This window comes from Calidris pugnax, unplaced genomic scaffold, assembly GCF_001431845.1.
Source record: "Calidris pugnax isolate Ruff unplaced genomic scaffold, ASM143184v1 scaffold81, whole genome shotgun sequence".
Taxonomy (NCBI): domain Eukaryota; kingdom Metazoa; phylum Chordata; class Aves; order Charadriiformes; family Scolopacidae; genus Calidris; species Calidris pugnax.
In genome coordinates this window covers 11,181,562-11,193,395 of record NW_015090880.1, presented here as the reverse complement: position 1 = coordinate 11,193,395, position 11,834 = coordinate 11,181,562, and the positions used below count along the sequence as shown (strand labels likewise).

The window sequence follows — 11,834 nt, the reverse complement described above, 5'->3', positions numbered from 1 at the left end:
TGCCCAGAGGCTCCGGCACCTTCGGGCACAGCAGGGGGGCAGGAGGGAGGGACCCTGGAAAGCTCTTGGAAAGGTGGGGGCTGTAGCTTCTTACTCTAGTGGAGTTTTTACACCATGCTGTAACATTTGAACTTTCACAAGAGATGTAATAATTTTGATAATAAAAATACTTAACTTGAAAACCGGTGTTTTTGAAAGTTCCCTTTCTGTGTCCAGACCACCTTCAGCGCTGGTGCCCAAGTCGTGGGGTGGGGGGGTCAGTGCTTGGTGCTCTCTCTTCCCTGTCCCTGCAGGGTAAGTGGAACCTTTTGGGAGCAACCCCACGGACCTCCCTTTTGCCCGTGTTTTGGGTGATGCCAGGGGCTGCTCCAGGAGCCGCAGTTCCTGAGGAAAGGGAAATTCCTTCAGCTTCCTGGCTGGGGGTGAGCTTGTGGCTGCACTGGCTGCTGCTCTTCTCGCTCGGGCTCATCTCCGGGGGTTGATGGGGTGGAGGGTGTCGCCTGCGCTAAGCACCTGCTGCCAAACCTGGTTTCTGGTGTGCTGATGCCCAGGGCTTTTAGTTTTCATCCTGCTTGCCTTTTCCTGAGACCTTCAGCCCATGGTGGGACCCACCAGGCGTTACCTCCAACAGCTGACCCTCAAAGCTGGTATGTCCGAGGTGCCCCAACACCTCCGGTGTTCGACCACCCTCGGTGTGAAAGCGTTCCCCCTGCCACCTCGTGGGACTGTGTGGTGGCTCTGTCCTGCCTCTCTGCATCCCCCAGAAGGATCTGGCTCCATCTCATCTCTGTGCCTTCCCCCAAAGCAGGTCCGGGCACCAACAAATTGTCCCCGTCTCTCCAGGAGCCCATCCCTCGGTCTCTCCCTGCCGTGTGCCTGCACGGGGCTCGTCTGGGCTGGGAGCGTGTCCCGTACCCGGGAGACCAGAGCTGGCTGAAGCTCTCCAGATGGCCCAGAGGTCCCCAGGCTGCCCCAGCGCTCGCACAGCCTGGAAAGCTGTCCCCGCTCCTCTACCAGAGCGTGCCGTTGGGCTGATGAGCCACGTGAGTTGTTTTTCCATCAAGACACAGGGATTTGCTGAATTTCAGGAGGCTCCTACCAGCCTGTGTCAGCCCAGGAGCTGACAGACCACCCGTGGTGCACCGTGGCTCCACGACCTGGGGCGAGGGGACCCGTGGAGGGGCAGAAGGGGAGGGTTGAGATGCCCCCAGTGATAGATGAGACCCCTCTCATCCCCCCCACCTCCTGCCTTGTCACGGAGTGGGACAGACCCTTTCCCTGGGGACGTGCGCTGGCCGGTGTCCCCCTCAGTGCCATCCTGCATGGATGGAGGCTCAGCCCCACAGGGGGGGTCCCCACCCTCCCATCCCCACCCCGTGTAGCCGTGCCATGGCCGGTGCCCACGCAGGGTCCTTCCACATCCTCACAAACCATCTCATCTTCAGCCGTGCCCAGAGAAGCCCATCCCAGTCCCGTCCCGCCCCCCAACATCACCACAGGGCTCCGAGCTCGTCTGGTTTGAATTATATTTTTCAATAAGGTTTTGTGAAACACTGTATCAAACTTTGTACTAAAATACAGATATATTACAGCTACTGTATTCCTTTCTCCACTGATATTTTTTTGTTTTTCTTCGTTTGTTTTCCCAATTCAGCCGGCGGCAGCAGCAGCACTCACAAGCTGGCAGACCCGGGCGCTGCGGGGTGCAGGGGCTCCCGCCGGCCGGGGGAGGACGCGGGGGCTGCCGGAGGGACAGTGGCACCGCCGGGGTCGTGGCTGGCAGCAGCCGTTGGCAGAAGGAGCACCGGTGCCATCCCCAGGTGACTTTGGCTGCCGGTGGGTGTTTGGGCTGGGTTCTGTCCCTCCTCCCTCCCCTCAGGGCACCACTTACCGGCTCCCGCCAGCCCCCCCAACCCCGGGGCTGGGTGGTGGGTCCCGCAGAGCCCTTCATTGCCGTCCCCCAGCGCCCTCCACGCCCGGTGGCCCTGCCTGGGTACCTGCGGATGGGTCTCCTCCACTCAGGGCTGCCCATCCTGGGGCCACCATCCCGCTCTGCTCCTGGGCTTTGCCCAGCGCCTGGGGCCAGCCCTGCCGGGGCCCCCCTGCAAACAGCCCCCTGGCTACTTGCACTGAGACGCGGCCAGTGCTGAGGACTTTATTGCATGGCAAGGGCTGCGGCCACCTGAGCCCCCCCGCCACGGCCAGGACCCCAGCAGAGCCCGTGCCGGGGGTGTCGGTGCCAGCTCTTGGGTGCTGCGTGTGTGTGACTGAGGCCGGGTCGCGCTCGGAGGCTTCTCAGAGGCTCAGAGCTGCCCCGGGGCCATCGCCATGTGGCAGCGAGGTGCGGGCAGGGGACAGGGTCAGGACGCTGGGGTGGGCACAGGAATGCCTGGGTCATCCCCCCGGCCCACAGCCACGCCGTGTGGCGGGGAGAGCCCGTCACCAGTGGAGATAAAGCACCGTATGGGGATGGGAAGGGAAGGCGTTTGGCAACAGCCCGCGGCTGGCTCGGGGAGGGGGCTGGCAGGGGGAGAGAGAGGGTCCTCCTGTGCCCACCCAGGGAGGGTTTTGCATGTTCAGCTGCTCCCACTTACCAGGGCTTACATTCAGCGGCAGCGAGTCGGGTGTCCCAGCGGCCGGTGGCAGCGAGGCCCCCGCGGTCCCCAGCCGTGCACCGCCGGGAAACACCACGTCCTGGGGGCCGGGGCGGGGGCGAGGGGGCTCGAGTCACTTTACCCTGTTTAGAGAATATGAATTTACACGTAAAAGTAGGGGTTGGGCCCCGTCCTGGCCGCTGGGTCCCCCAGCTGTGGAGACAGGATCACGGAGCTGTACAAAATGGGAGCGGGGAGAGGGGCCCGGAGGAGCCGGCGCGGGGCGTCACTGAGGGAGGGGGGCGCGTTCAGGTGGGATTCTGCGGGTCAGGAGTCCTGGGGATGTAGAAATCTGTTAAAAACTCTTGAGACTGTTTTTTCCTCGAAGCAAAAACCGCAGTTGGACGCTGTTCTCAACCGAAGCGGGTTTGGGGCATCCTCCCCCGGCGGCGGCCCGCGGGCGGTGGGGGGTGCGGAGCTGGCGGGGTGCGTGGGATGGCGGTGCCGGCGTGGACATGGAGGTGACCGTGGATGCGGCGGGCGGCTGGCACGTCCCCAGGGCGGGCGGCGGGGCCCGGGGGGGGCGGCGCGGGACGCTGTGTGGCCGCTGGCAGCAGACGAAGGGCAGGACGGGGAGGGAGCGCCCAGGCTGCCGGCCGCGGGAAGAGGGTCCTGCTGCGGGCACTCGGCCTTATATCCTCTGCGGGGAGAGCACAGTGGGTCGGGGACAGTGTTGGGCAGGTGTCACCGCGCCATCGTGCCACCTGCATGTGCCACGCACATGCCTGTCCCCATCCTGCTGTCCCACCTCCCTGCTGCCTCCCTTCCCCACTGCCCCACACATCCCATCCCATCCCATCCCATCCCATCCCATGAGGGGCCACCCAGCACAGTCACACCCCAACACACCACACAGTCAGAGCTGGGGGACAGTGACACTCAGGACTTACCGCAGTGCCGACAAAATCTGTGGAAACAGAAGAGAGTGCGTCAGGCAGGGCAGGGGCTCGGCAGCCCACTCCCACCCTGCCCTCCCACCGTGCAGGTGGCAGTTAAGCCCATGGGACCCTTGCCCAGCTGCAGGCTGATGGAGGGGCTGAGCCCCATGGGCTTTTCCCACCCGGGACCCCCCTCCCAGGGCCGTGGCGTGGGGCCCCCCCCGGCAGCATGCGCTCACCTTTGCTCTCTGTCTTGAGCTCCTCGTGCAGCAGGTCGTTTTGCCGGTTGCCGAGGACGAAGGCCAGGAAGGAGAGGATGAGGGCGTTGAGGATGCCGATGATGGCCAGGATGTAAGCCCAGCGCACGGAGCAGTCGCCCAGGGAGTACTTCCCTGTCTTCTCCCCGCACATGTCCCGTATGGTCTCTGCATCCCAGCCGTCGGGAAAGATCATGCAGCCCAGCACCAGGCAGAGCGCTGCGGGGGGGAGAGGAGGGAGCAGCGTCAGGAGGGGCTGAGGGGTGGCAGTGCCAGGCGCTGAGCCCCCCAGTCAGCGCACCAGCACAGCCTAGGACAGCCAGGAAGGTGACAAACACCCCAGCCCTGGGGACAGTGTTTGCACATGGCTGCCCCACAACTGGCCCATGCACAAGTGGGGACATCAGGGGCTTGGTCTCTGAGCCACAGGATCAGTGGTTCCCCCCGGGGCTTTCCTCATCACCCCAGGCTCCCTGTGTGAGAGGAGCTACTGGCGTGCTCCTGCCTGCCAAAAGGGTCGTCGTCCCCAAGGAGCACCCGCATCCGACCACCCCACGGCCCTGCAAGCACCACTCCCAGCAGGCTCCATCCCGCAGGGAGACATCAGGGAGCACCAGGATGGACGAGAAGGGAAACGCCGAGACGAAGCCCGTGACTGTCAAGGTAAGGAGGCGACGCTTTTTCTAACTACAGCCAGTACAAAAGCTCCTCACCCCCTATCAGCTGGGAAGGCTAAAAATATCAACGATGTTGTAGAGAAGCTGGGGTGTGCTGTGAGTATTTTTGTCCTGGGTTAGGAAAGAACCGAGAGGCTTGTTGTGCCCACAGGAGTGACAAAGTGCCTCCCCGTCCCTTATTGCTGGAGGGACAGCAGACCATGGGGTGCTGAGGAGGGAAGGGAAGTCCCAGGAGAGGGAGGAAAGCGAGCGCAGGGCATCACAGCGGGACTCGGCATGGCTCCTGCATCCCGATGAGCTGTGCCAACCACTCTCCCCAGGAAAGGGCAGGGATACCAGTGCGAGCCGCCCTCGGCAGCCCACACACCAGCACGTGGTACCACCTGCCAGCTTCTGCCCAGTCTCTGCCTCCTCCCTCCACATGACACGTTCGCTCGGTAAAAGCACCTTTGCAGACAGAGGTGAGCTGATTTATGACCACACACAGCCTGGCACCGCATGGCTGCAGAGCATGGGGCACGCGTGAGGTGCCAGTCAGCCAGCTGACATCTCCAGCACATTGTCACCAGGTGTACCCAGCCACACATGGCTGTGTCCAGGGGAACTCCCTGTCCACTGGGACCAGACCAACCCCAAACCATCCCTTCTGGAAGGAAACATACAACCAGCACTGACGCTGGGGCGCTGCTCAGTAAATGGCGAGCAGCAGCCTGGCCCAGTTAACCTGGGCACCTCCGAGCCAGATGCCATTTAACTCTGCCAGCTGCCTGAACTAAAGGTCAGGGGGAGGAACAGATCAATGCCGGGGGCTCTCCCTGGGAAAGCAGAGATGCCGAGAGGATTTTAGGACCCCTCTGAGCTCCCAGTGAAGTGCAGCTGTGAAAAAAGCCAAGGTGCTCTGTTGCCATCCCCGGTAAGGGGGTGGTTTTGCCCCTGCAGCACTGGTCTTGTCCCCACAGCACTGGTCAGGCTGACACGACCCAGCCTGGAAACAGGCAGGGCTGTAACGGCTCTGCCCAAATGGGTGAGGAGGAGAAAAGAGCACAGTGGGGCCAGAGAAAAGCACAGCGAGAGGCAAGGAGAGCACCCCAACTGCCAGGGTGGCCAGCAGTCCTCAGTGACAGCCCCTTGTGGCCCAGAAGGGAACAGGGCTGCAGGAGAAGGCAAATTTAAGTAAAAAAAAAATAAAAATCAGGTGCCAATTTTACCTCCACAAGCAGGGTCTCCGGCAGGCTCCTGGCTTTTGTGTATGGCCCTCGGTCAGCCCTTTGCAGGGGCAGAAGAGACCCTGGGTTCTCTTCTGAGAAGATACCCCAGGCTCTGCAAGCATCGGTGTTTCCTCTGCATTTCAAGCATTTATTTGGGCTCTGGGTGGATCTGTCTGCCCGGGGAAAGCAGGAGCTCACCGAGAGCTCACTGCTCTGCCAACACCACAGCTGCACGAGTGAGGGTCCCCCAGGACATCAGCAGGTCCCAAACGTGGCAGGACGGGGCAATGACGCAAGAGGCAGTGGATTAAGGTGCTGGAGGGCTACGGCACTCGTGGAGGACACAAGAGACAGGGTTTAAGGTGAAAGCAGAGCGCGGCTCAAAAAGGTACAGGAAAAACACACAGCACACGAGCCACTGGTGCAGCGGGTTGTCGCAAGACAGCCATGGAGGACAAGCAGTGATGGGGACCCCCAGGACCACTGGGGCTGGCTCTAACCTGCGTCTGCCTGCCCCGGTGCCTCCTGTCCCCGTGTGCCCACTCTGCACTGGCCCTGGGGCAAGGGGAGCCTCTGCCCTGGCCCCTGGAGCAGCTCAAGGAGCTCTTCCCAAGATCTCACAGCCCGTTTTCCAGAGAGAACCGAACTACAAAGGAGCCCTCCCCAGTCGCCCCATGTACCCGAACACCTCTGCCCGAGGGCAACCAGCCTCTTCCCACGAGGTTCTCTCCCAGCGAAGAGCAGCTCAGTCCTCTCCTCTCCTCTCCTCTCCTCTCCTCTCCTCTCCCCATCTGTCCTACGTGTTCCCAGCGGCAAGCCGAGTCCTCTGCTCTGTCACAAGCAATTCCCTGTTCTGCATGTCCCCGGGCCGCCCGATGTCCTGGAAACACCTTCCCGTGCTTGCAGCAAGGAGCGACACTGAAGCACCAGGGAGGGACGAGGAGGGGATCCCCACACGGTCCACGGGCCTTAGCACTGCCCTTTTCAACGAGCCCCCCGCAGCGGGTGTGAGGGGTGTGAGGAGGGGGCTCTGCCTGCCCGTCCCCCCACCCGCAGCACCCTTCTGCCAGCACCTGCCTCCCAGCGCCCTGAGGCCCCTTGCAGCTCTGCAGGAAAATGCTGGGTTGTTGGGTTCTTTTTTTGTTTAAAACAAGCCAATTTCTACGCCTTGCAACCACAGGAAAAACACCAAGTGACGACTCCTACAAAGGAAAAAAAAACAAACCCCAACTCCCATCCATTTTGGTTTTAATTCCCGTTCTTCTGAGGGTGTGGTGCCAGTCCTCGGTGGCAATGAGGACAGCCAGCTGCTTTGTCACACCCCACAGCTGCCATCCTTCCCCCAGGCCCTGGGCTCCTACTCCCTCTTCCAGAGTTTTCCCAGTTGGACAGACAATTTGAGACTGGGCATGTCGGTGATCACCGGGGCAGGGTGTATGTGGAGGAAGGATGACCAGGGGATCCTGGGGGGACTCTGGCCCCGGGGGAACATTTCTCCAAGCATTTCTCCGCTTGGTTTTGCAGCTGGTTCACAGCTTCCCACTCCTCAGTGCTCCCTTGTCATGGGAGAATGACAAGAAATGGGCAGCTCAAGGGCTTTGGAATCCTGGCAAAATAAATTAATTGAAGGGAATTCAATGTTACAGCTCAGGCTGCAACACGGGAATGAGATTTTAGCAGAGAGAGAAGAGGAGGCTGCTCCTGGCAGGATGACATCCCCGGTAGAAGGTACATTTAGCTAATCTGGACTGAGTAACCTGTGTGTTTGCTGAGTACCACGGTTATCCCAGCGCCGCCCCAGCCCTGTGCAGTTGTGCCTGCAGGATTCAAATCTGATTTTTTTAATCACTTTTGCTGTCTAGTTTAGCCTGCAGGTTTGGATGAAGACTGGCTTTTACTGCTCTCACCTGCCATCAGTGGAAGGTGCTAAGGACGTGCCCTACAGCCAAAAGACGTGGCTTCCCCCTGACCAGTGGAGCACAGAGCATCACACCACCACAGGACACACTGAGGAGCGAAAACTGGAAAACGTGGGGTAAGTAGGGGGGAAACCAGCAACTGCTGGGTCCCAAAGGGGCTTGAGGACACCGCGGCATTTGGTCCCGTAGGTGGTGGCTCTCCCTGCATCAAGTTCAGTGAGCTGGCTGTCCCCTGCCCTTGTGCACATCACTCCCACCCCCCAACTCTGCCAGGAGGATTTTGGTGACCCCTCCTGGCCCTCAAATCTACCTCGTGCCGAAGGGGAGGAAGCTCTAGGTGCTGTATCCTCCACTGTGCCCACAGCAGCTCACTGCAATGCTGTGCCATCAGCACATGGGGGTGCCCACTGGAGATCCCCAACAGGTTGCCCCTGGGCACTGCACACCAGCCCCGAACCTCCAGGGGAATGGGGACAGTGCTGTCACTTTGAGGTCTGGAGTGGCTGCTTCTCACTAGGAAACCTCCTGAAAGCTGAGCGCTGAAAGGAAAGGTAACAAACACAACCCCCCCCCCCTCCTAAAAATAGATATGCTTCAAAAAGAAATGAAAATTAAAGGCAGCGTGCTTGGGACGGATGGCCAGCACCGGCCATTTACCCAGACAGGAGCTCCCTTACGGCATTTTAAGAAAAGTAACAAACACACCCCCCCCCCCCCTCCTAAAAATAGATATGCTTCAAAAAGAAATGAAAATTAAAGGCAGCGTGCTTGGGACGGATGGCCAGCACCGGCCATTTACCCAGACAGGAGCTCCCTTACGGCATTTTGCTCCACAGGCTGTTTAGGAGCCAAAAAACCTGCAGGATTCAGAATGGAGTTACGGGTTGGTATGAATCGGAACTGACAGTTACTTTATCTGGAACAACAGCGAAGGGATGTGAGCTCCGGGACACGAGCGGCTCCGCGATGCCGGGCTCAGCCCCTCCCCGCGGGTCGGGGGGCACCTTCACAGCTCCTGCCGGGGGGTTACGCTGCCTTCCAGAGCTCGGGGTGGGGGCTGCCCAGCACAGGGTGTTGGACACACAGGAGGTCAGCGCCACGTCGCTGCTCCCGTCCCCGCTGCACGACAGGAGGAGCGGGGGAAGGAGAGGGGAAATCTTTCTGAAAGCTTTTTTGGGGAGCCAGAAGCTGGCAATTCAGCAAATACAACGGGGTTTTTTTGCAGCAATGTCTTCTCTCTGCTGCAAGGTCGGCAGGTGGAAGATCGTATCACCTGGAAGATCATATATTGGCATTATTTCTCCCTTGGGCAGGGAAAGTAGCTGTCCCAGTTCCGCTGCCTGGCTACTTTGGAGCAGTGCTATCTGTCTCTCATTTTTTCATTAAGAATTTCAATGAATGACTTTTATATCCACGAAAACATTCTTTTTGAAACCTCAAACTCTCTCCAAGAGGAGCTGGCTCTCCATTTGGGAAGATGAGCCCATCCTGACGTGGCTCAGCAGAGCCACCGCATCACTGCTGGCACCAGGGAGTGTTTTTGGGCTGCGGTGCTTGCTCGGGCCAGACCCTGCTGTCCCTTAAGGCTGCAGCCACACTGTCACACCACACAGCTCAGCTGTCCTCAGCCCAGCAGTTGGCAACGGCCTTCCTAACCACTGGTCTCCTTGGACATGCCAAAACCATGCCATGCAGCTGCGCCACGTGAGGGGTCTCCACTCAGATGGTGGCAAACACAGCTCATGAAGATGAAGCAGAAGATGAAGCCACTGACCGAGGCTCTGCCTCTGCTCCTGGTTCACGCGCTGCTGGGTGGGAAGGGCCCACCTGAGAGACAAGGGTAGCTCCAAAGGGTGTCTCCCAAAGGAGAAAAGGGCTGAGATGGATATATGTTATCACATTCTCCATCAGAGACAATCACATATCACATCTGGACACAGCATCATTCACTCCAAAGTGCCACTGATAAAGACAAAGCCCAGCCCCGTGGCCAACGACATGGCCTCCGGTGAAAAGGCACCTGACATGGTGTGCTCATGCCTGGCCTAGGAGAGCAGAATGGTCCCACCACACCTACTGCTGGACTTGAACTGCAAGGAGTGGGACTAGTGGTTCCGTGCAAGAGGGACTGTGTGCTCAGCTGGCTGCCTCTTTTGACCCTCAGTAGACTCTAAGCACAAAACCAAGGGTCTGCCTGAAGCCTCCCTAAAAACAGAGCCCCGGACCTGCTCAGAGTGACTGTCCTCACAGGAGGTATGTAGATATGGTGCAACACAGAGGCAGCTGGGGTCTCTCGCTCCAGCATTAGTGCTGGACACCAGGACAACTTTGTTCAAAGCTCAGAATTAACTCACAGGTTGACCACATCTTATGTTGCAGCAGAGAATTAGGGAATTGGAGGAAACGCTCAGGCTCCTGGGCAACCTCCACAGTGCGTGGTGGTGGTGGTGGTGTATTCCTGTGCTCTGGTCTGCAGCAGATGACTACTACATGGTCACTGGAACGGAGACATCCCAGCCCAGCTGCCTTCATCTCGATCCTGTACCTGCCCTCCATGGAGGGTGGATGAGAGGGATCACCCACGCAGCCCGTTTCTCTTCAAAAAAGCATCATCCCATGGGACTCTCTGAAGGAGCTTCTCTGCTAATTTTGAGGGCTGGGGTGGCACCAGGGTGCTGTCAGTTATACAGCTGTTGACAAGCTCATGTTAAAGGACCGTTTCTGGTTTTATAACAGAAGGATTTAGCAAAATCTCCAGTTTTGCGTTACTGGGATTTTGAACAGGGCAGATGGCTACGTTTCTATTTGCGATAAAGCAGAGTCTCTTCTCTTAATTAGATCCAGTTTCCTCCTAGGGGGGCAGTGGCTTTTGAGCTGGGGCTTTCTGCAAAGCTCTAATTAAACCCTTCCTTGATTGTCGTCCACTAATTAGACATTGATGATTTAAACTTCTTCTTTTTTTTCTGAAAGAGATACTGAATTCCCGATCCTCCTTCTCCCCCACTGTCCTGCTCTTAACTTTTCTCCTCTCTAAAGATCCCTTTTGTGCCCTCGATCAGCAGCCCTATGTTCTGCACCAGTCAGCCCATAGACACAGGGAGGACGCACTTCTGACCCATCTCTCTGCCTTTCTCCCTGTTTACCTGGCTTTCACCAGTGAGACCATGAAAATTTGGGCCTCGCTGTTGCTTCTGCCAGTGGCGCAAGTCCTCCTTCAGCTAAGACCTCACCCAGGCAGGAGGAACACCTTTGCCTTCTCTGCTTCTCCAAGCCCTCTGGTCTGGCACAACCGTCTGACCTCCCAGGTGGGTGACTCTCTGAACCTTGCCATCATGCTGTGTTGGAACCTGCATTGGGCCCCATCCCTGCCCTATCCATGGGATTTGACCCATGGTGTCCTCTTCATGGGTCATGGCAGCTCCTTCTCTATGTGCAAGGTAACACATCCATCTGCAGATGCCTCTGACATGCCCAGGGAAGTTCAGCCCTGCTTGGACCCCCTCAGAGGAGGCTCCCTCTTGCCAGGATACACCACCCTACCACCTCTGCATCCTGGTCCTCCCTGATGGCAACACCAGCCACTCCTGCAGGACAGAAGCTCTCTCGTGCTGCCCCATCCGAGAGCAGGATGGATGGCCAGTCTCTGCGAATGATGCCTTGGACTTTCCTCAGCACAGAAAGGCCGTGTAGCCACATTGCTTTGGGACAGCTCTGAGCCAAGCCTGGGCCAGCTGGGGCCAGGAGAGCCGGCCTGTGGTCTCAGCAGCTGCACGCTAAGGGTTCTCACAAACACAGTTGTGAGCAACACAAGTGTAGCCACAAGGTGCAAAGTGTGTGCAGGGACAAGTCCCAGGACATGGTGAGGGGTACCTGGGTGCTGCCTTGGCCACCTCAGCCCTGAGCTGGGGCACTGGGGGGCTGCCTTTGGTGTGGTACCCTCCGCCACACAGCTCCCCGTGCAGCAGCAGCACTGGCCGGGTGCTCCAAGCCACTTGATTAAGCTGCTGACAATCGGTAGGATTTAGACTCTGAGCTTGCCTTAAACCGGTAAATCTTCGGGAGAGGGAAAATTAAAGATGAAGGAATTTCCCGATAAGCCAAGGCAACACCAGGTCTGGCTGTGGTCCTGATCTGGGTGAGGAGAGGTCAGGCTTTCCAGCCCAAGCCAGCTGCAAGGAAGAGAGCTGAGCCAGCTGCAAGCTCTTAGCATGGGGGGGGGGGGGGGGGGCTTCCCCGGGGGG

General features: G+C 58.9%; 1 protein-coding gene across 1 annotated transcript in view; it reads right to left on the bottom strand.

Moving 5' to 3' along the window:
• Positions 1-1,512: 1,512 nt before the first annotated feature.
• LHFPL4 (lipoma HMGIC fusion partner-like 4) overlaps positions 1,513-11,834 on the bottom strand; it is a 12,853-nt gene continuing 2,531 nt past the window's right edge. Inside the window, exons 2-4 of the mRNA XM_014946616.1 lie at positions 3,772-4,008; positions 3,545-3,561; positions 1,513-3,294 (exon numbers count right to left, since the gene is read on the bottom strand). Of these exons, the coding sequence (XP_014802102.1) occupies positions 3,286-3,294; positions 3,545-3,561; positions 3,772-4,008 (263 nt within the window). The 3' untranslated portion in view covers positions 1,513-3,285. The remainder of the gene's footprint in view (positions 3,295-3,544; positions 3,562-3,771; positions 4,009-11,834) is intronic.